This window comes from Ascaphus truei, chromosome 18 (genome assembly GCF_040206685.1).
Source record: "Ascaphus truei isolate aAscTru1 chromosome 18, aAscTru1.hap1, whole genome shotgun sequence".
Lineage (NCBI taxonomy): Eukaryota > Metazoa > Chordata > Amphibia > Anura > Ascaphidae > Ascaphus > Ascaphus truei.
Window position 1 is genome coordinate 23,691,924 of NC_134500.1, and position 22,849 is coordinate 23,714,772.

At 43.2% G+C, this 22,849-nt stretch overlaps 1 protein-coding gene across 1 annotated transcript in view; it reads right to left on the minus strand.

Annotated features, from left to right (window-relative positions):
- Nucleotides 1–19,869, minus strand: part of TRPM1 (transient receptor potential cation channel subfamily M member 1) — a 177,811-nt gene extending 157,942 nt beyond the window's left edge. The window contains exon 1 of the mRNA XM_075575877.1: nucleotides 19,736–19,869. Within this exon, the coding sequence (XP_075431992.1) occupies nucleotides 19,736–19,747 (12 nt within the window). The 5' untranslated portion in view covers nucleotides 19,748–19,869. The remainder of the gene's footprint in view (nucleotides 1–19,735) is intronic.
- Between the last annotated feature and the right edge of the window lie 2,980 nt (nucleotides 19,870–22,849).

The window sequence follows — 22,849 nt, forward strand, 5'->3', positions numbered from 1 at the left end:
ACAAAATAACAGTGATAAACAATACCGACACGGGAATTTGCAGCTGTCCATATTCTATATGCATAGATGTCCAAAGACAGTTTGGTTGGGCCAAGTTTATTGATAACAAAAGAGGGAACCCCCGCAACTGTCTAAATGTAAATGTGTCGGTGCTCCCTAGGTAAGTGCATATAACAACAGACCGGAGAGAAAGAACCTAGTAAGGGCACTCTAAACACATAGGTGGTATGATGAACACTTTAAAACATACACTTTATTCAAATAATTTAAAATAATGGGTGATAAAATAAGAATTAAACGTTTAGATCCTTCATATGAACACTGAATGTGGTGTTCTGGATCAATGAATGCTGACTGCAAATATCCTCTATTAATGTATGTTGCAGTTTGGACCAGTGAGTATGGTGAGTCACATTATGGATTGTTTATACTGGCACATACTCTTACAACAGACTTTATACCTACCTGATCTGAGTCAGCCCTACCGTTGTTACTATGTATGTGAGCCTAGTATGTTATACCCACATTGTGGTTAGGGACTTATTGTTTTGCTCCCTACACTGGCGACACACTTTATTCGAGCTCGGCTAGTCCCACGAATTCGGGTATACTCGGGTGTATTGAGGTTTGTGACTGTTTTCTGCCCGAGTACATTGCGTTATTTTCCAGGCAAGGATTGAAGCATTTTATTCCCGCTGGCTGCAATACTGCACAGTATATATATATATACTGCATTACAATTCATGAATTTATGCCATCTGGTAGACACGCAAAGCATTGCAGCCTATTAAATCCTAATCATTATCATTTAACAGACCAGCCGCCCATCATCCAGGCATGAACCATGGCTGGGAAGGCAAACGCAACGGGGCTTGTCTGAGGTGAGGAGCGGCGCATTCCAGGTATCTGCCAGGTACATACTGGGTATTTGCTCGAATAAAGTGTGTCGCAGCAGTAGACTCATAATCACTTCTCCTAGGGTTATATTCATAGCCAGTGATATTGAGCTGATTATATACAACCCCTATGTTCTATTATCTATCTACAGTGTTCCTAGCTCTGTACTAGCTATATTATTAGCCAGGATCCCATTCATTCCGCCAGTCACACTACCTCACTGTTTTTGGCAGACCTGGCTAGGGTTCCTTATGTATGCTAGAGTGCTGTATATTCTGCGTATTAGGGATTGTTTATACTGGCACATACTGTTACAGCAGCGACATTTAGGGTGCTTTGGTTCATTTGGACAGTGACTCACCATGCTCACTGGTCCAAACTGCAACATACATTAATAGAGGATATTTGCAGTCAGCATTCATTGATCCAGAACACCACATTCAGTGTTCATATGAAGGATCTAAACGTTTAATTCTTATTTTATCACCCATTATTTTAAATTATTTGAATAAAGTGTATGTTTTAAAGTGTTCACCATACCACCTATGTGTTTAGAGTGCCCTTACTAGGTTCTTTCTCTCCGGTCTCAAGTTTATCGATACAATATATCCGGGATCACCCAGAGATATAACAACAAATATTAAAATATTCAAAAATAACAGGGGGGGGAGGAGGAGAGAGGCCACTATCCATCCCATTCCCATGGATTGCCTCTTTAAAGGAATGGTCAGCAACGAGTACGAGTATTCTTCTGCATTCCGAGGGGTATCAAAAGACCAAGACGATGACCAACGAAAGCTGGGAGGATTAAATTAGGACATTTGTTGGAGCAACATGGAGCAGAGAGGATTGAAAATGGAGCACTTGGAAAATCATTGGGGAGGCCACCATCCAGCAGTGGATCAACAAGGGCTGAAGATGATGACAGATATACAGACACATATTTATGTAGATATATTTTACCTGCCTGTTCTCAATCTCCACGGTACCCTAAAGTGGTAGACATTGTTCTGATAACTTTCTACAAAATTTAATATAATGTTTGCAAAACCTAATTTTACATATTTAAACCTTTTTATTTAATGATTCGCCATCTCACTGATGATTAAAGTGTTATGCAAGTTTGACAACAACAAAAATAGACCCAGAATGACTGAACAATAGGATCCAAGCTTTGCTCACAAAATCACAAGACACTGGAAAATAGGGTTTAACATAGAGACCCCGATGAAGCACAATATGTCTAGAACCGCCCTGTACTAGACATAACATTTCACATCACTCATGGTCTTATGCTTATCCAAGTACCAACTTGTCCTTATGTGACCAATACAGTAAACTGTTTTGTAACTTGAAATTTTGCATATCAATAGCACCACCTACTGGAAGTTGTAGATAATGCAAAAGGACTGGCTGAAAAAAACAAGAGTTGGTGTTTTACGTTTTCAATCCTATCTAGCCATATACAGTGGGGATTCTATTAACACCTTCACTGCTGGAAGGTCAATTATTATTTTTAAAATAATTTTATATATGTTTACTAGCTTTGGGAATTGAGGCCCAAAAGCATTTGAACAAATTCACAAAAATATACGGCAATGCTAACGTACTTTACTTTTATGAGCACCTTCACATCTCAGAGGTCACTAAGCCTCCCTTACCCCATAGTCACATAGCATACTTCCACTGCGGCCCGGGATTCTGGGTAATGACATGCAAATGAGCACTCATTGGTGCAGATCCACGGAGCTCCGTTAGATCAGGAATCATAACATGACGTTAAGTTATAACAGGAACGGACGTTGTGCTCCCTGAGGTGAACGCATAACCTAAAAGCTAATTACATGCAAAAACACAGCCAGTTCTCATTAGCATAGGCTGAACATCACCTTGTTACAGCATAACGTTGTGTTATCTTCCAGTAACATGATGTGAAATACATCTCAGCGTAACTCAGAACCAGACCCTGAAATAGGGCTTGTGCTGAAGTGCAAAGAAGGAGAATAGGAGGGGGGAATAATGCTGGGGATAACGCTATCCTAGGGAACTGAAGCCTAACTGTGGTGCTACACCCATCCACACCCTATAAAAGGCATTTTTCAGGGTCTGGATTTGAGGAACGCCAAGTTTAGGTATGACCTAAGTAACATAACGTTACGTCCTCACGTCAACCTTAACAGACCTCTGCGAATATGCAATGTTATTATAACGCCATATATGCATCTCATTATTATTATTATTATTATTATCATTCATTTATAAAGCACCAGCATATTCCGCAGCTTGGTACAATGGGGGTACACAGTGATACAAATGACATACCAGGTAAGGACAAACAAGGGCAGACAGATACAAAAGATTATCACTAACGGCCATTATAGTTAACGCAATGCTCTTTACAGCAGAAAGCATGACAACGTTATGTTATTTACCCCTTTGCCACTCTTCTAAGTTCTATTAATGTCACATTAGAGTGATATTCTGTATTTTCGTGGAATGGGCCGCTCAGGCTGTTTTGGACGAAATGCCCCATGGACTTCAGCGGATATAGAATAAGCCCCTAAGTGAGTTACCAGAGCTTTGTGGATCCCTTTAAGCTTATGCCTGATGTTTTAAACAGCTTTTGAAGCAAAATCTGGGATAAAGAAGTGCATGGCCAGAAAACCTACTCATAGACAGCTGTTTCTGTGAACTTTTAGAACGATTTGTACAATGTTCATGGTGTAAAGAAATATGTGGTTGTTCATTAAACAGATACACTGTAGTGGAACTGTACATTTAGAAATTATAAGTGGTGGTGACTATTGGTTTGTAGTACCATCACTGTCTGGGCACATGATTGTGTTTTTTCCCTGTCTTCAGGCTGCCAGCACTCCTCAGCCTAGCTGTTGCAACAATGTTGTGATCCCTTGTGGGTTTCTTGGCTTCAGCCAGTTGCCTTGGCAACCCCCCTGCCTTTTACAAAGATGGACTGCTCCCCCTCCCCTTGCCAGGTGGTATTGTCCCAGTTAATTCCCCATCAGCCCAGACCAGCATGCTGTCTTTTAGTACCAGCAGCCATCTTGAGCAGACATCTCTCCTTTCCTGGTAAAGTTACTGATTTGTACCTATCCCTGTCTTGCATTTAGCCCACTTCCCTCACAGCTCCCCTTCCCCTCCATTGCTCCCACGTCCCAGTGTTCCCTCAGTACTTTCCCCCCTTTTTATTCGTATGTTGTTGCCCCAAATAAACACCAGCAAGAAAAAAGGTTCCCTTGCTTGATATGTGGGACTGTGTTTGCCTGCCTGTCCCTATCAGGGTGTGCTTGGGCCAGAACAGTAAAAATCAACTCTACAGGAGACAGGCTGAGACAGCTATACAGAGCAAGTAGCTCTACACAGCGATACAGAGCCTACAGCTTTAAAAACAGTTTCACAGACATAGAAGATGCAGCACTGCTTCACAGATCCGTGCATTATACACAACACTGTCACTCTCCTATCCTGCCTGAGTTTGCAGCTCTGCACAGCTACACAGTGAGGTACAGCCATCACACTTACCCCTGCGCTACCTCCCCACGGCTAGAGCTGCCAAGGGCCATGACACCAGACATCCACCAGGACACGGGTCAGAGCCACGGACACCTGTAAGAACAGCTATTTCTACACTGATCGCTGCAGGACACCGACCGGCACCATCTGAGACACTCGTCCATCGCTGACGCAGGTAACAGACCGCACGCCACATGCACTGGCTAAAGGCCTACATATACCTGCAGCATGGCAGAACTCAGACCCTCACCAGACACCATGCATGAGAGTGACCACTCAGGTGCTAAGGCCGCTACACAACTGCAACAGACGCAAGAAGGCGCCAGGCCTAAGCGGACAGTTACTCTTACACAAAAGGCCCGCAAAAAGTATGAAACTGTAAGGAATCGGGGAGCGCGTCCCCAGTGGCACACTCCCTCCTTATCTGATGCCTTGCACAACCCCGCTGTCCTTACAGCGCGCGCGCGCTCAAGCAGGAGCTTTGTGGATGTCGCAAAGTCTGGCTCCGCCCCCTGCTTGCAGCACGCATCAGCGTCGCAAGGCGCGCACACGTGACGCGTGTGCACTACTTCCCTGCTGCGCATCAACTACCTTCATCACGCCCACCTGTCTCCTGCATCACTCCACATATCCTTGCCTCCGCTGAGGCCGCACCTCCACTCCGCCCCTCCCAGCTTCATCCTAGGTACACCAACCGCACCCAGTGCAAGCAACCTAAAGAATTAAAGACCGGTGACAAGATATGGTAGCACCAGAAAGCCTATCTTGGTCCACAGGACAGATGTGTCTTCTAAATCATCTTCACGTCCCAATCATTCTACCGCTCCATGCTGGGAGACAGGGGACCCAAACAGGGAATGCCCCATACAAAAGAAGACACACCCACTTAACAGGTGTTTTGGTTTTAGGATGAAGCCCATAGAGGCAAGAACCTACTCAGAGAATTTGGAGTTTGCTTCAGGTGCTGCGCTTCCATAACACATCTATTCAAAGACTGTAAAGAAGCCATCAAATGTACAGTGTGCAACAGTAACAAGCACGTAACATCTCTATATCCAGAGGCGCTGACACTTCACTCAACAACCCTTCCTCCATGGCAAAGCATGGCGGGGAGGAAGGAGAAGAGAAGTCAACATCTGTCACATCCCAGTGCACTGAGGTTTGCGAAGAAGGACGTGACCAAAGGTGCTGCTCCAAAATATGCCTTGTTGCAGTATACCCCAAGGGACAACCTGAAAGGGCTATTAGGATGTACGCAATCATCGATTATCAAAGCAACAGATCATTAGTGAAGTCAGAGTTCTTTAGCTTGTTCAACACACAAGACAATGCCTCACCCCACACTCAGAACATGCGCAGGACTGACTGAGACAACAGGGAGGAGAGCAAATGGCTATACCATACATTCCGTGGATAGCAGAGTAAAGATACCGCTCCCTACAGTCACAGAGTGCAATCACATGGCGGAGATTCCCACACACACGTGGCACATCATCACCCATTCCCTTAGGGGAATGGCTGACCGCATCCCGCCAAAAGAACAAGATGCCAAGATTTTGCTACTGCTCGGTAGGGACTTGCATTTAGCCCACTTCCCTCACAGCTTCCCTTCCCCTCCATTGCTCTCATGTCCCAGTGGTCCCTCAGTACTTTTTCCCCCTTTTTATTTGTATGTTGTTGCCCCAAATAAACACTTCAGCAAGTAAGAACGTCCCATTGCTTGATATATGGGATTGATTTAACCTGCCTGTCCCTACGCATCTATCAGGGTGTGCTTGGACCAGAACAATCACACAGTAACCACTTTCCAAATGAGGGTGATGGAAACGTATTTAGTTTCAATGCATATTTGTTATATAGACTGGGCAAATTGTATCGTAACAGAAAAAAGGTAGAAAAATTACAGCAGGAAATTAAGAAATTAAGATTATTGATCCAGACCCCTTCATAACACAGTGCTGTTACAGGGAAGATCTGCTCTATCATTTTCTTCTAATAAAATTGCTCTTGTCGGAACATAAAATAATAAAAAATGCCCAAAACATCTAGTTTTGGACCACAAGTGTTTTCCATGGTTTATTCCCCCAGGTTCCCAAAAACCATGACCCACAACTTCTTGGGAAAAATAAACCACAGCTTTATTAGAAACAAGTCAAACATATTAAACAAACTATTAAAAGAGCCTAGGGTCCCAGCCAGCTTCCTCCGTCATCATGTACACAAGAGCCCGAGGGATACCCTTGACTCTTACCCACATCGCCACTAGATGCCCAAGCCACATGTCCCATAGTTACATATACATGGAAGGACACTATCATTCCGAACGCCCAAGCTATGCATGACACTGCCTTCCCCATCAATTCCAATTAGGTAGTCCAAACACATCTCATTTAAAGGAGTCAATACTGACCGAGTCTCCCCACCCCACCCTCCCCCCCACTACATCACAGCATAAAATCCATTCAAAGCTGCGACAATTATATTTACAATACCCAACTCGCCCAACATCCTTACCCCAATGCAATCAGTGTATGAGTGGAGGGTGAGCGGGAATGTCTCTGGTGGTGGGTCAGAAGGAGGAAAAGGTAAGATCCCCATGCTTTCCTCCTTAAACAACCTTCTGATCCCCCACCCATTATCCTCACCTCACAGCCCCCAGGGGAGGGGTCTCTCTACACAAATCATAACACCCCTCCTCCTACTGGTCCAGGGCTCCCTGGACTAATGCAGTGTATAGAACCCTTACTTGTAAGAGTAATCAAGGCCTGGAAATGCTGCCCACTGAACAGTTATTGCTGTCTCTTCCCTGGCTTTTTAACAGTAACAAAAACAGTGTAATGTTAAAGATGCTGAAACTGCACAATGAGCTGCACCAATGTCAGTAATTCAAGACAATCTAAATATTTATGGAAGTACACGGTGGGATTCTTGTCTTGTGTCTGTGCCAAATGTGTGTTTCTTCAACCAATGAAGTTTGGCATTGTGGGTCAAACACTACTCATTTGTTTCATTGAGAAACATTCTGAGTACAGCACGTGATCCCTCTACAATAATGTATCTTTCAGAGCATTAAATACGAGGTGCGTCAGAGGATGAGAAGCAGGACCCACGTAAATCAAATCCCAGTGGGTGCTGATTTAGTGAAATGTAAATGTAAACAGATCTAACATTGGACTGCAGCCAAATAGACTTGTGTGTGTAAAGAATAAAAGCCTATGCAATATAGTGGTTCTGTGCCTCATTTCAGTATAAAGTGATCCATACCTGTTTTGGTAGCTACTGTACATATTTATTACAGTGCAAGAGCACAAAGGGAGGAATATACAGTATTGCTCTGTAATTTAAAAATGAACATAATATGGGTATACACATATTGACCGTATGTATATATGCTGCATAAACATTATTTAATATACACACAGGTGGTCTCCAATGGGATGTGACCTGGCTCCAGGATACTAAAGATGAGTCTGAGTAATTAACAATGGACTTTATATTGCATATCGCGTATTCAAATGTTTCCATAGCTAAACATAATCTTGTTGTCAAATTAACTTTACTTTTATCTGTAGACTTACATTTTGCATCAGGCCTCTTAAACGTCTATATTTCGGTAATTAATGTAAGCAGCCATGTACGATCATGCAATACAGGGGGCAACGCATTCGGTTTCACACAAAAACATTTATGAGACTCTATGTATGAGAACATCTGCATGATACGTACAGACATGATGGGGCATAGTTATTAAAGCAGCATCGTTGGAACTAGCGGGTCCCTAGGATCTGAACAGCATTATCTTCCACTCTGGGGTCTCCCCAGTTCCCAATATACTTACCGGAGAAGTTACCGGTCTCTGCACCTCCAGCGGAAACAAAGAGGAACCAGGAATTCACAAGGAGCTGACACCGGAAAGTGAATCAGATTCCCCTGATTCACAATCAGTGTCAGTGTTTACAGAATCAGTGTCAGTGTTTACAGAGTCAGTGTCAGTGTTTACAGAATCAGTGTCAGTGTTTACAGAATCAGTGTCAGTGTTTACAGAGTCAGTGTCAGTGTTTACAGAGTCAGTGTCAGTGTTTACAGAGTCAGTGTCAGTGTTTACAGAGTCAGTGTTTACAGAGTCAGTGTCATTGTTTACAGAGTCAGTGTCAGAGTCCCTCTCTCTCTCACTCACATTTTTAGCAGATTGGAATGGCCGTCCTTCCTTTGGTTTTTGTATTACTTTTTGGACGTTTTGTACCCTAGTATATACAGTATTTATTACTGCTGTTTGACATTAACATTTCTGTCCCCCCTGCGACCTTTCTCAAGACTGACTATACAACCCCCATCTGGCCCTTAATATACCTCAGTGTCTGAAAAAGGGGCACCCATCAAGTACCTCCCCCCTAGTGCAATGACATCAATCCTATACGCACCATCTATACCAGGAGCGGCATATAAGCTATACTACCAATAACCATAAAGTGCAAAGCAGTATATTAAAACTAAAAACAAGCTTCCCAGGCGAGTTGTAAATGTAGCACTAATAATACACTCACAAGGAAACCTTAATCCCGATAAGCCTACTTGTGTTATAGTTGGAACAATGCTATATCCATACATTTTCATGAAAAGACCTTGAAGATTGCAAGAACGGCCTATCTGTAATACTGTATACAGTAATTATTTTTAAACTCAACTTAATGTTACCATCAATATCTATAGTTGATACAATCTGCAAGTCACTTCCACTATCCTGCTTATAACAATGAAACACAAGAAGTGGCAGCAATGTAATATCAGCACCCAGCGCTATGATACTCCCTATTAGTCCATATATGGTGGCTGACGTCATCTGCCAAGTCCATAAAAGGACACCTTTGTCATTGAGACGTACAGTATGGTATACTTGGCTGGTCCCTTCCAAGGTGTTCTTCCCAAATAAGGATAATAACCTCACAGAGAAGGACTCCAATCAACTCTATGGTCTCTGGAGATAGCAGTAGTGCCTCTCAAGGAAAGAAACACTTAATATTATATTCCGCAACACTGCCCGCCCATTATAATTTGTAGCACATTTGCAGAGACATCTCGCTCCTCTACACTGCACATAGTGTGGTGTGTGTGTGTGTGTGTGTGTGTGTGTGTGTGTGTGTGTATGTATGTATATATATATATATATATATATAGTCAAAATGGAATTGGGCACTCATTAGCAACAAAAAAAATGAGTACAGTGTATGCACATATAAAGAACAACCATACAACCATATATAGATCACCCAGGCAGGAGCCTTGGTTAAAGGATACAACACACGGAGTATCTTGAAAAAGCGGTTTGTATTGTGGTCCAGAAATTATACCAACGTTTCGGTCTGTTGTGGGACCAACCCTGATGAAGTTCCCACAGCGGACTTAAACTGTGGTATAATTTCTGGACCACAATACAAGTCCCTTTATTCAAGATACTCCATGTGCTGTGTCTTTTATCCAAGTTTCCTGCGTGGGTGATATATATATAATATATATATATATATATATATATATATATATACACACACACATACACGGTGTATGGTTGTACCCTTAACAGGGCTTGACAGGTCAGTTTGGCTATCCCAAGGATGGACAGCAGTGGTGGTTGTGAGCTATGGCTATGTTCTCTGACTTTGAACCAGTTACTGGCAGCCCAACAGTCACATGCTGGTTAGCTGAATGGTTAAATTTAAGTAATAATCCCCAAAGAACAGGGCATTACTGGCCAATAATACCCTGGCTGAAAGAGTTGAAGGCCCGAGGCGAAGCTGAGGGGTGTGTGTGTGTGTGTCTGTGTGTCCTGAAGGCATTTTTAATGCTAAAATACACAAAATATTTTACGCAGGCAATAAGATACGCAGCACACACATAAATTATATAGTGCATATACCGTATTATATATATAATATAACATAATATATAATATAATATAAAAATATAATATATTATATAGAATAATATAGTATAATATAGTATAATATATATATTATGTACGCATAAACAACTTTGCAAAGCGTCATATGAGCGTTGGATAAGCCGTTTTGGCGTTGTAAAAATGAATATAGGTATGCATTGCATAGCGTTGGTTAAGCCATTCGTTGTAAAACGAGGACTGCCTCTATAGATTTTTTTATTAAAATAAAATGGTAAATACATGAAACCACCTCTATATACACTTACACTGCAGCTATCTATATCCACACACTGCCGCCCCCCCTGTGTACACGCACACATGCACACAGCACCTCTACAGACACACACAGCAGCTCAACACACACAAACTGCTGCTACCCACACACACACAACAGCACACCACACACAACACAGCACCTCTACACACACAAGCACACCACACACACACACACACACACACACACACACACACACACACACACACACACACACTGGAGCTTTAGACACACAATACAGCACCTCCTCTACAATCACAACACAGCACCTCTACACTCACAACACAGCACCTCTACACACACAACACAGCACCTCTACACACACAACACAGCACCTCTACACACACACACAACACAGCAGCTCTACACACACAAACTCTGCTGCTACACACATATTTATTTATTTATAAAAATGTTTTACCAGGAAGTAATACATTGAGAGTAAACTCTCGTTTTCAAGTATGTCCTGGGCATAGAGTTAAGATGACAAATAATACATGGTTACAAATACAGTTACATAAATGAACAGGGTATACATTATATAGAAAAAAGAGAAAAACAGCGCAAAAAAACCTCATGGTGTAGTATTTAAAGAATATTTATAGAATAAAAAAGGTGATTATTGCACGTACATCAGGATAAAGCATATAACAACAGGACATGTTTTGGACATGTTACCACTCTTGGAAACTGCTCCGTGTAGGCTCACTGTCTCTCTGGATGGTCCTCTTATCTTCAATAACCGTCCCAGCAAGGGGTGCACACCTCATTAGGAATTCACCCCACAGTGTGAGTCTCTGGTCTCCGGCGGGTCACTCGGCGGGAAGTTCAAACCTCTGTGAGGGATCTCCCGTCAGCTGTGATTGCAACAAACGCTGTGTTCACACAGGCCGTTCCGGGTTGAGCCGCAGTCGTCCTGACGTCATCAGACGGCGTCCTGGTCTCACTCCCGCCTGCTCGCGGATGTTGTAAGCGATGTAAGCGGTAAAAGTCCAAAAACATGTGCAGGAAATATGCTCACAGAGGTTTGAACTTCCCGCCGGAGACCAGAGACTCACACTGTGGGGTGAATTCCTAATGAGGTGCGCACCCCTTGCTGGGACGGTTATTGAAGATAAGAGGACCATCCAGAGAGACAGTGAGCCTACACGGAGCAGTTTCCAAGAGTGGTAACATGTCCAAAACATGTCCTGTTGTTATATGCTTTATCCTGATGTACGTGCAATAATCACCTTTTTTATTCTATAAATATTCTTTAAATACTACACCATGAGGTTTTTTTTGCGCTGTTTTTCTCTTTTTTCTGTATTAGTTGGACAGCTGAGCCATCCCCCAGAAACTGCAGCATAAAACCTCCCTATTAAGGTTGTATATTAATCTGTTCACAATATCACTTAACCTATATTTATCACTAATGAGCGCATTATCTGTTTTATTCACTATACATTATATACAATACATTGCATGCACAGTTAGAGAAGATGTATATTATAGGCTTATGTAACAGTTACAGACCAGATTAAAATGTGAGACAGCCTTAGTTTTGCTACACCCCTAAACACTGCTGCTGACACTGACACACACACACACACAACACACACACACACACACACACACACACACACACACACACACACACACACACACACACACGAGCTCTATAGACACACAAACTACTGCTACACATACAACAGCACAACACACACACACACTGCAGCCACAATAAAAAATGCAGCCACTTACTAAACTTTGCACTCTCCCCCCCACCTCTTACACACAACACAGCACCTCTACACACACAACACTACACCTCTATACACAACACAGCACCTCTACACACACACACAACACTACACCTCTATACACAGCACCTCTACACACAACACAGCACCTCTACACACAACAGAGCACCTCTACACACACACAAACTGCTGCTACACACATGCTACACTCAAACACTGCTACTGACACACACACACACTGGAGCTCTATACACACACACACACACAGCACACAGCACACAGCACCTCAACACAGATATACAACAACACAGCACAGCACAAACACACTGCTACTGACACACTCACACAAACTGCAGCCACAAAGAAACTGCAGACTGCCACTTACTTCTTTGCAGAGTTCCCCCACGCCCCAAATCTCAGTCAGGTCGGGAGGGGGAGGAGTCAACCCGTGGCTGATACGTCCTGACCAATCCCCTGCCCTGTCTCAGAGCTGTTACTTCATTCAGAGGAATCCCCTGCCCTGTCTCAGCTGTTCTGAAAGCTGATTGGCTGGAAATAAACACATTGAAAACTACACATTGCAAGCTGCTTAAATTCCGGGCATTACTGATTGGATAATGCCCGGAATTTTAACCAATCAGAGAGCAGGGTTTTCAATAATGGCCGGAATTTTACTGCTTTAGCCTATAATTAAGTAATAATCCCCGCAGAACAGGGCATTACTGTCCAATAATGCCCTGGCTGAAAGAGTTGAAGGCCTGAGGCTAAATGTAGGCTTATTTCATAAATAATAGACACTTTTGTATAGTTAAATAGATTTTTTTATTAAAATAAAATGGTAAATACATGAAACCACCACTATATACGCTTACACTGCAGATACTGTATCTATATCAACACACTGCCGCCCCCTCTGTGTACACACACACACACACACTCACACACACAGCAGCTACACACAACACAGCACCTCTACACACACACCAGCTCTACACACACAAGCACACCACACACACAGTAGCTCTATACACACACACACACACACACACACACACACATACACACACATCAGCTCTACACACACACACACACACACACACACACACACACACACACACACACACACACACACACACACACACACACACACACACTGCAGCCACAATAAAAAATGCAGCCACTTACTAAACTTTGCACTCTCCCCCCCCCACACACACACACCTCTACACACAACACAGCACAACACAGCACCTCTACACACACCCCACACATATACAACACTGCACCTCTATACACAACACCTCTGCACACAACACAGTACCTCTTCACACACACACACACACACAAACTGCTGCTACACACACATGCTACACCCATAAACACTGCTGCTGACACTGACACACACACACTGGAGCTCTATACACAGCACCTCTACACAGATATACAACAGCACAGCACAAACACACTGCTACTGACACACACACACAAACTGCAGCCACAAAGAAACTGTAGACAGCCACTTACTTATTTGTAGACTCCCTTCCCCCCCCCCCCCGCCCACCCCCAATTCAACTGAATCTGCTCAGAAAATCTCAGTCAGCTCGGGAGGGGGAGGAGTCAACCCGTGGCTGATACGTCCTGACCAATCCCCTGCCCTGTCTCAGAGCTGTTACTTCATTCAGACCAATCCCCTGCCCTGTCTCAGCTGTTCTGAAAGCTGATTGGCTGGAAATAAACACATTGAAAACTACACATTCAAGCTGCTTAAATTCCGGGCATTACTGATTGGATAATGCCCGGAATTTTAACCAATCAGAGAGCAGGGTTTTCAATAATGCCCGGAATTTTACTGCTTCAGCCTATAATAATTAAAATTGTGAGCTTGATTTTTCCACCAGATAATGTATTCCCGTCTGTTCATTTAAGTTAAATGGGAGTGGGCGGGCTCATAGTGCACCGTGTCAGTGATATAGTTAGCATGTTAAAACTAGGTGAATCAAGTCGTTTTAACCCTTTCAGCAGGATACACTTATTAGTACAATGTGGGGACTCTGCACATTTCAGAGGGACTTCCTTAGATCTCAATATTACAAATCCCATCTAATGTCTATGGGAAGGTGGTTGATTTGACGTTGCTTGACAATAAATTATGGCTAAGTAATAAGGGCAATCCAAGGGAAAATGCCAGGGAAGGTGGAGAGCAGCGGGGCGGTATTTGTAACTGCAAATGATGAGGAGAGTGAGTAAGTAGGTAATAAAGGAGGAGGAGGAGGAGGAGGAGACTGATCCCATGCCCACAATTGCAGGCATTCACCTTTTAAATATATATATTGTATACACATATAAAGTGCTTTGTTCCGGTTTTACGTGCCCAATAGCTTTCATCGCCTTTCTTTATTTGAAAACTCTTCCCTGCCTTTAAAGCATCTCAACCACACCCTGTAATTATCATCTATTCTTACAAATCCCACCTCACCCTCATATATTCTTTTCCTTGCAGCATTCACTGCTCGTTTTTTGTCTCCCTGTTTTTTTCATGTTACAGACATTGAAAGTGGCATCCCAGGTACTAAATAGTGGCCCGTAGTGTGTAAAATTAGGAATACCACTGCTCATCTCTGGAAGTTTGGGCTAAAGCCTCAAGGTTTGTATCCTAATAACTTCTCTTTAAAAGTAGGGTGCTGTGAGAGCCAGAATGCCACTGGACCGCCAAAACATCGGGTCATGTGATTGCTTCAGTAATGATCACCTGACACAACCAGGCCCGAGATGCTTGACAGAGAGGGCACTCCACATCTGTTTCGATCGAGCCGGCTACTCCATCGGAGAGGTAAGCCCGATCACCCCCTAGAAAACAAGCAAGGGTCAAATGACCTGGTCGTAAGGGCCAATGATGTGCCAGGGTTCATGCTATAACATGTACATCATTAGGGCACTTAAATGTTCATTTTAAAAAAAATAGAGCGGGAACATATACTGTATAGGATTTGCAATAAAGTTAAAATCTCATGACATGTACTTTTTTCAGATGAGTAGGCCAATATTAGCCAAGTGGTGCTATTCTAGGTGTCTTCCGGCAGGTGTGTAATGAAATAGCATCACTTAGTAAATAATGTTTTCTTTCGAGGCACAAAATGATGGACTATGTATCAAGTAAATGTTGGACAAAAGAAAGTGTGTTGATGCATTGCACCATTGTTTGGACCACAGTGGCATCAAATGTAAGAAACAGTTTATTACAACTAGTGCAGAAGGAAGACATTTGCACCAATGTCTACTTGATATTTTTAAAAACACCAATGGAATAAGGAAAAAGGAAAAATCGATAAAGAAGCACAATTTGGTACATCTTATTATAAACGGTTTGTCATCCTCCATAACTTCTTCTTACACTATGCCAAACCGCAAGTTTACATAAATAGGACAAAAAGTGGAGCAAATTGCTTGATACATTGACGCATAAAGAAAAATAACAAAATTGCCTTTACCCTGGGCCACCAATAGGACTAGAGTCTCCACCCGGGTTAGGTTGGGTTAGAAGCTTTCCAATACCTCCTGTTGGTGTTCTGCGAGTCCCCCCCCCCGCCCCCACCTCTAAAAGAAACACACACCACACCCCTCTCTCTCACACACTTCTGATTCTCACACACACACACACACACACACACACACACACACACACACACACACACACACACACACACACACACACACACACACACACACACACACACACACACAGTCCCCCCTCTCTCATACACTTCCCCCACCCCTCTCCCTCCCTCTCTGACACCCTCCCCTTAATCTCACTATCACCCTCTCAATATCATCTCCCCCTCCCCCACTGCCGCTCCCCCATCCCCATTGTTCGCCAGGAGAACAGGTCGAATGTCCCCGTACTCGCCCTCTGAAGGGGATCCTGTTGATGATACATACAGTGGCCCTTCCATGTTTAAAAGCTTTCCAATTTAGGCTTGAAGCCTAACTCTAAAAAGCACACATCAAGATATATATATATTGTGACAGAAACCAGGGGATGGTAATAAATTCCATATATAGGGCTCCCAGGATACTGAACAGTTTCTATCCTGTTTGGCCTGGGAGTGCAGCCTCATAATACATGCACTCCATCCCACAGTTTGGCAAGTGCTGGAACTGAGGGATGAGGGATCCAGACCAGAGTTTGTCTGCTGCCTGATTTCTGTCACCTGTCCTGCTAATTAGAAATCAGGTATTTAAGACTGATTTCCTGGTTCCTCTCCCCTCTCCCCAAGAGCCTGGAGGCAGGAAGTCTGCTGGAAGCAGAGAGGGGAAAAGCCTCTCCCCAAACAGGTTAAATCATTCTGTTCTTTTTGCCAAAAACTGCAAAGTTCTTTATTTTGTTGTTGGAAGTGGAAAAGCCACTTCAACCCTGAGTCAAGGAAAACCTAAGTTAAGTTATTGCTCAGGTGAGCAGGTTTTTGTTTTGCTTGTGTTTCTGTTGTATGCACTGTGGCAGTCTCAGTGCCTGGGACTGAATAAACCAGACATAGCCTGTTTAAAGGAACAGCACGTGACGTCTCGTCATTTAACCTACCCTAAAAGACCGTGTTCTAACAGTACCGGAAAGACGGCGGAGCCCCGGAGTAAGCCGTTTGTCACATATGGTGGAGAATGCGGGCAGAACACTAAAAGGTCTGCGGGTTAAAGAACTTTAAAAAGAAAGAAAAAAAAAAGTTTTTTTCTCTCCAAACAAGATGGAAGACGTGGTGAGTGCGCTGGTACGCAATGTCGCTGCCCAGAAAGACTCAAATGAAAAGGAGTATGGAAAACAATGTAAAAAGCCTAAATCAATTTTTAATACATTTACAAACATTAAAACTTTTTGCAAAAGCTGGCGGGTTTATTCATTCGCAAACTCAAAAGGTTTGCCCAGTCCATTAGAAAAAAATGAAAGAATTCAAAGATGAGTCTCTCAGGTTTTGGTTTAAACTTTGCTCACAGTGGAAAATTCATTCCAGAGTTCGAATTTCAACGTTCGGGAAGTTCGGATTTTAAACCCGCCCATCCTAAATGTAAAGCACATAGTGCTACTGCTAGGCTGAGGACCCGCTGCACGAGCCCGCACAGCCGCCTTGCTTGCCGGCGGCGTGTGCAAGTCACTGCACCGCGATCTGCGGTCTGCAGTGAACTTTTTTCGGCACGGGTGGGCACAGCCATTGAGCACAGGGAGAGGGGTGGAGGAGGTTGTGGGGTCCGCAAGAGAGGAAGGGGGGAGGTGTGGGTCTGGGAGGACCCCCCGTGTGTGAGATAGGAGGGGGAGATACACAATGCGAAACACACCCACAACACACACACACACATATATATATACACACATACATACACACACTTCCCCCTCCTACCTTTTGGAGGTGGGGGACGCTCTGACAGCTCCAGGAAAGTACAGCCCCCGGTGCCCATAGGCTCACCAGCGTACCACGTGACGCATCACCGCTCGGGATCACAATCCTCTTGCATCCCCTGGCGGCTGACGCATCGCAGCGCGTAGTGAGCCGTGCAGCGAGGAGGGACTGGGGCCGGCTCGGGAGGAAGTCACGAGCTGGCGAGTGTCGTGGCCGTGCGTGCCGCCGACCGCAGCGGGTCCTCAGCCTTAGGGCTTCGTTAAGGGATCACACCTACACGAGTCAAGAATACTGAAAGGATTCCAAAATGGCAGTGATTGAGGTCGAGTTATAATACAGTTTTATCAAAGATTTCCCATCGGTGGCGACATTCAAGTGCTCCCCTCTCATACATTCTGTGCAATTAGTATTTCTCTTAAAACATCCAGGGGACTGGAGTGTACAGCACAGCATGCAAATAGGATGAAAAAAGTAAAGGAGGTTTCTAAGAGGGAAATAATTTAAATGGGATGGAGTTAATATGCTTCTTATGTCCACATAGATTGTTTCCTTTTGCAAAGTTTTTCAAGAGTGTAAGAAATGGCTGCCAGTTCGTTCTCATAGGTAATGGGCAGTGAAAGTACATTTTTACTGTCCCTATTGAAATGTAAAAAAAGTAATTTTAAGTCAATTGTATATTGTGTTATATAGCGTCAACTATCTATTGTATTGTATGTCTTTATTTATATAGCGCCAAAAGTGTACTCAGCGCTTCACAAAGAATACAGTACGGGGAATTATAATTATACAATAAGTGCAGCAAAGTCAGACAATAGGAAAGGAAATCCCTACCCCGAAGAGCTTACAATCTAAGAATCTATGCAGTGCTTTACAGAGATATTATGCTAGACACAATACAGGGAACATCGGCAAATGTAAATATTGGGGAAAATGACTCCCTGCCCCAAATAGATGCAATCTAAGGCTGAGCTCACGGTGGCGGCGTCGCTACAATGATGCACTTGCATCCGCGTGCACTTCAAGGACTCTTACCTAATTGCCTATGCGAATTCCTCAAGTGCCCGTGGCGCTGCGCGCCGACGTTGCGCGCCGACGCTGCGACATTTTGCCGCCACAACCGAAATTGACATTTCGGGCTGCAGTCGCGTCACGTGAGCTGGTTCAGCCAATGAGGGCAAACCAGCTCCGTTATGCGGCCGCCACGCCCCAGATCGGCCGCGACCCATCTCCTGCAGCTAGCGCACAGATCGCTGGGGCTGCAGGAATGCGCGCAGGGGCACGCACGGAAACGCGCGCCCCGCTCCACCACCGTGAGCTCGGCCTTAGTGCTATTTTGGGAGAAATAGGTCTGCAATGAATATGCTGTGAATGGGACTAAAACATTCTCCAGTATAGGGAAGATGCTTCACAGCATGTTGAACAAGGGCACTACAGAGAGAAAAGGAGAGCGGGGTCATGACTGTGTATGCAGGTTGTGAAGTCGATTTATAGACCTATGAAAATGCTACATTATAAAGAACAAATAAAAAAAATTCTAGAGGGAATACAAAACAATGCGTTCTGAACATTTTTAGGAGAATTTTTTCTGTCCTGCGCTTGAAACATTTTGGGGTCTGAAGGCTTCAATTTCACTTTGTTCAGCATAAGAAGCACGTTGTATTTTTCCTTTATGTACTATGTGTAACCCCCTTCCTGGCATTTAAACACACCACTAGTTTCTGTGTTTGTTTGGTGTTGTGCTACTCTACACCACAGCAAAAAAAAAGTCAGACATGAAAATAATCAAAAGTTTGTTTTTAAAATACAAAACCACATTCAATGGATTGATGTCTACAATATTTCAATTTCAGAATTTTCTAATTATCCTTAATTTATGCAGGTTAAACCCAAGTCATTTGTATATATGGACTAGTTTATACCTCACTGCCTAAATCAGATTGAATTCTTTTATAATATAAAGATAGAGACCTACCTTGTCAGACATAGAGAAAGCAACATATCCTCAGGATATATTAGTTCTATCCATTAAGAAGGTGTATGATGAAAAGTAATATTATCGTAGCAGCCATTAATTCCTGGCTGGTCTTTAAACTCTTGGATAGAAAAGAGTAACCGGCTCTGCTGCTGTTCTAAGAAAAGCTAATTCCTAATTCCTTCAGCTAAGCCTCACTGCTCCCAAAGGCTGCTACAGGCTTTATTTATCTTAAAGCGACTTCTGAGGTGACAGCGTTGTGTGGACAGTGATATATTGTAGCACAGGTCAGTCAGGTCTTAACAGTGATTAAAAGAAGCAAATAACTTTTACACCTCTGTCCCTAAAAAGACCAAGTGGTCAATGGGTGATACTTAGGAAAAGGCCAAGTGGTCAATAGGAGATGCATAGGCAAAGACCAAGTGGTCAATGGGAGATACTTCTCCAAGTCTCCCAGCTCCAAAATCGGGAAGATACAGCACAAGGTTAATTAAAGAAAAAACAATCCTATTAAAAGCAATGGGAGTTTTCCTAGCTTTTTAGCCAAGATGCTTGAATTTATAGCCCTCAAGTGCCAAGTTCACACACACACACACACACACACACACACACACACACACACAGACACACACACACACACACACACACACACACACACACACACACACACACACACACACACACACACACACACACACACACACACACACACACACACACACACACACACACACACACCAAAAGGAAATATTACTGTGTGCTCATTTGCATGTCTTAGACAGGTCTGAAACCGAGCCTTTCACCATTATCACCCAGCACACAGTGCTTCCACTGCAGCAAGGGATTCTGGGAAATGACATGCAACTATATATACACACATAAGAAAGCGCATGCACCATAGTGTAAAAAAGTATAACATTTAATGGGTGGGGAAGGGGAGGGAAACAAGTTCACTCACAAGGATAGAATTAAAAACAGCAATTTGTGAATATATCACCGCCAGCAATGATTCCGATCAGGAGTCCCCAGTCCTCGGGTTCTTTCTCACAGTGTGAATATTGACGATAGATCCGCTGGGCACTCAAACCAAAAATGTCACGGTCAGGTGAAGTGAGAGTCCTGCTGCAGACAGGTACCCGGGGATCGCGGCCTCACAGATACTCCGAGCAGGAACCGGCCTCGTCGAGCTCATGCGCGATGACGTAATATCGTAATCCTTATGCATTTCGTCACAAGATGTCGACTCCTGCAGAGGATGATGGGAAGATCTAAAGTGGTGTTTAAATATCCAAATGTTGCCTGGCAACCGATTGCCAAACGTAAATAGCACATGTTAACCCTTTATATACCGGATTTCATAGTAAATTATGTTAGATATATTTTCCATCTATATAAGTGCATCACATTATTGCTGTGGATAATAGTGGATGTAATAAATTACAAAACTCACATGTATATCTATTTAAAAAAAAAACTTGTTATACATGAGAAAATATGGATTTGTATATATTATGGCGCTCCATGTACATAGAGCTTTACTACAGTAATACAGTATCAGGGACACAGGGTCTACACCACGCGGTGACGCGTAACTTGTGGTCTGGGATCAGACCACCTACGTTCAGAGACTGTCTATGGTGGGACGCTACTGCTGGAGTCCACCCCACGCGGAGGCGAAAGGCGTCGTTGGAGCAGACTGCCGTTGACTGTTGTTCAGCTACACCCGTTGGCTGAAGCTCCTGTGAAGGGTGGAGTCTTGCACTGCTGAAGGACACTTTGTTGGGGAAATTGAAAACGGAGGACTGCATTATCTAACCCAGTGGATGCTGTATCAGCCGTGAAGCAGAAGCTGTTGCTGTGTAAAGTGCTGTTCGTCCAAATTGACCCAGGGTGGTCTAAATGCTCACCACAAAGTCACTTATGTAAGTGCATTACTTTATGTTTTTTTGCGTTATCTTTTCTATATGTGGATTTTCCCTCCCTTCCCATGGGATAATACCTGTGTAAACACGGAGTACCTGTTTGGAGAAATGTTGGTAACTTATAATAACCACACTGCCTGATCATCACGTCTAATATGTGAGTGAAAAATCTATAGAGTCTTCATCAATACTTGAACCAGACAATATTGCACTATTGGGTGTCTTTATTTTCTTCCATGTCCTGATTAAATTTGCGCACCTGCTGTTATTAATAAAACTTAATATGTTTAAATATATCATGTATATCATACATAATAAAATATTTTTTTTTTTAAATGCATAGGGAAGATGGACAATAGAATATATAACATGCCTGATGTCTTCTAGACTAGAACATATATATACAGTAAATCATTTAGAGAGTATTTTTGTATATTTGATGATTATAAATAACCTATAGCAAGTAGCTCATATTTGGGATAGAGGAGTCAGACTGACGAATAAGATGAAACATAGTCATCAGAAGGCAGAATGAGCAGATGAAGAGAACAGAAGTATATCAAACTAAAGTGCTCGGGTTTAAGCACTCATTGTATCCACCAGGGGCCAGAGTGCCCAGCTGGTAGATCCAATATGATTTTATCCTGCACAGGAACTTGAATCTATTGCCTCCCAACGTGAAGGGAAAAATTAGTTCTAATCCTATGATAGTAAGCGATATAGGGTCCCTAATGTGCATGAGATTGAAGTGTCTCAATACACTTTGTGAATTGTTCCCATTTAGAACATTGCATCTGTGTTCAAGGTAACGAGTGCTAAGTGGTCGTGTAGCGCGGCCAACATATTGTGGGCGAGAACTGCACGAAAGCATGTACACAATGTATGTGCTAAGACAGTTTATGTTGCTAGACCTTAAATGTACTACCTTTTTTATGGAAGGTCAAACAAAAATTTGTTACTAAATGTTTGCATGTGATACAGCAGCCTCTGCCACAACTGTGGCTCCCAAAGGAACTCAAAGAGGCGGCAGAGTTAGGTGCAACACATTTCCTGATTTTGCTTCGAGATAAAACTCCATTTATACTTCTAGCTTTTCTATATATAATAAATGCCCTCTAAGGCAATGCAGGCCCCAGATGAGATCACACCTGAGTATTTTTCAGTGCCTATTTAGAATCGTCTGTATAGACCT